Consider the following 1624-nt stretch of genomic DNA (forward strand, 5'->3'; position numbering starts at 1 on the left):
GAGCTCTGCAGTGTCAGACAGGACAATCCCACTCCAAACTCCCACCCACCCACCTTCCCCAGCCCCTTGGGCAGCTCCTCTCCCAGCCACCCTCGGCATGTGGGAGCTCAGGGGTCCCCTGAAACGATGATCTGGGGGGGTACAGACAGGAGGAGGAGGGGTTAGCTGCAAACATTTATTGAGCAGACAACACATCTCACGCGAGGGGAGAACATTTCGGACACGAAGCTGCTGAACCTGCACAGACACCGGGTCACTCCAACCCCCCCAGGAGCTGTTTGTGAGGAGCAGCCCCCATGTGTGGCTGTGGCTGTGCTGGAGGGCATGGGAAATCCCCAGGGAGAGGGAAATCCCAAACATCCCCTCTGCCCATGGGCACTGGGAATGGGCTGTGGGATTGGGCCGCTCACTGCGGGGAAATCTGTGCTCCTACCCCCTGTCTCCAGAGCAGGGCAGAGCCTGGAGAACCCCCTCCTTCACACCTCAGCACCACTTCCAACCCCTGCCCCTGCCCCTGCCTGTGGCACTGCCATCCCCACGGGGCTGGGGCAGGCTCGGGGGGCACCGGGGGCTGCGCAGGGCAGAGCTGAGGAGGATTAAGGCCAAGCAAGGCTGAGTCCAGTGGGCAGCGTTGCACCAAGAGCGTGGCCTTCCCCAGCTGTCCTCGTCACCCTGACACCACGAGGAGCCCGTGCCAGGGATCAGGGAGCTGGGGGTGTCACTGGCTGCCACCACCTGGGCTCTCTCCCTCCGTCAGGGTCTTGAAGTCCATGGAGAGGGCCAACTCCTCGGCCAGCGGCGGGCGCTTCCACTCCTCCCGTGTCACCATGTAGCCCACCACCAGCCCGAAGGCCACCAACATCACCCCCAGGCTGTTGGCCAGGACGCCCTCGGGCACAAAGTGGCTGTAGGAATCACTGCAGGGATGGAGTGGGATACTCAAGCCTTGGGGTTTGGGGGGTCTGTCCCTCCCTTGGCTGGGAGCCCCTCCTCATCCTCATCCTTCACACTCTCGGTGACAGCACAGTCCTCTGGTGGGACTGTTGGCAGCTCAGCAGCTTCCCTGCCAGATGTGCTGCCCCAGCCAGAGGGACATGACTCCTGGGGTGCCCCTTGGCCCTGTCCCCACAGTCCTGGGGCTGGAGGGAGACCCACTGGGGGCATCACTGTGTCCTCCAGCTGCAAGGGCAGAGGCCTCAGGGACGTGAGTGTCCCCAGAAGGTTCTGCAAACACCCAGCTGCAGGGAGGTGACACTGGTAATGTATTCCCGTCCCCAAAGAAAGCTGTCACAGGATCCAGCCCTTGTTAAACATCATCTGGGAAGTGACTCAGCAGCAGCAGAACTAAAGGCCTCAAGGGGAGATTTAAGAGCCACAGCCTGAGCAGGGGCCAGACTCTGACCCAGGGGGCTGGAGCAGCCAATTGCTGGGGGTCAGGGTGGTCTGGGGGGCCACCCTCTCCCCCCAGCTTGGTCACCCACCTGATTTTGAAGAGGAGCATCTCAGTGATGCCCAGCAAGCAGGAGGCGATGGAGAGGATGAAGAGGGCGATGCCAAAGAAGATGTGCTGGGGCTTGTACCGGCCTCGCAGCGAGAAGGAGGCACGGGGGAACAGGAAGAAACC

The 1624-nt window shown here is 62.4% G+C and overlaps 1 protein-coding gene across 1 annotated transcript; it reads right to left on the reverse strand.

The window, feature by feature from the left end:
* Window positions 1-522: 522 nt before the first annotated feature.
* LOC103757358 (cytochrome b561) lies at window positions 523-1624 on the reverse strand (the record flags this gene model as incomplete). Its single annotated transcript, XM_029964468.1, has 2 exons — window positions 523-917; window positions 1482-1624. Coding segments are annotated over 2 exons (342 nt in total), but the record flags the coding sequence as incomplete, so codon positions are not given.

The sequence above is a fragment of the Manacus vitellinus genome, unplaced genomic scaffold (assembly GCF_001715985.3).
Source record: "Manacus vitellinus isolate BGI_N305 unplaced genomic scaffold, ASM171598v3 scaffold_72_pilon, whole genome shotgun sequence".
Taxonomy (NCBI): domain Eukaryota; kingdom Metazoa; phylum Chordata; class Aves; order Passeriformes; family Pipridae; genus Manacus; species Manacus vitellinus.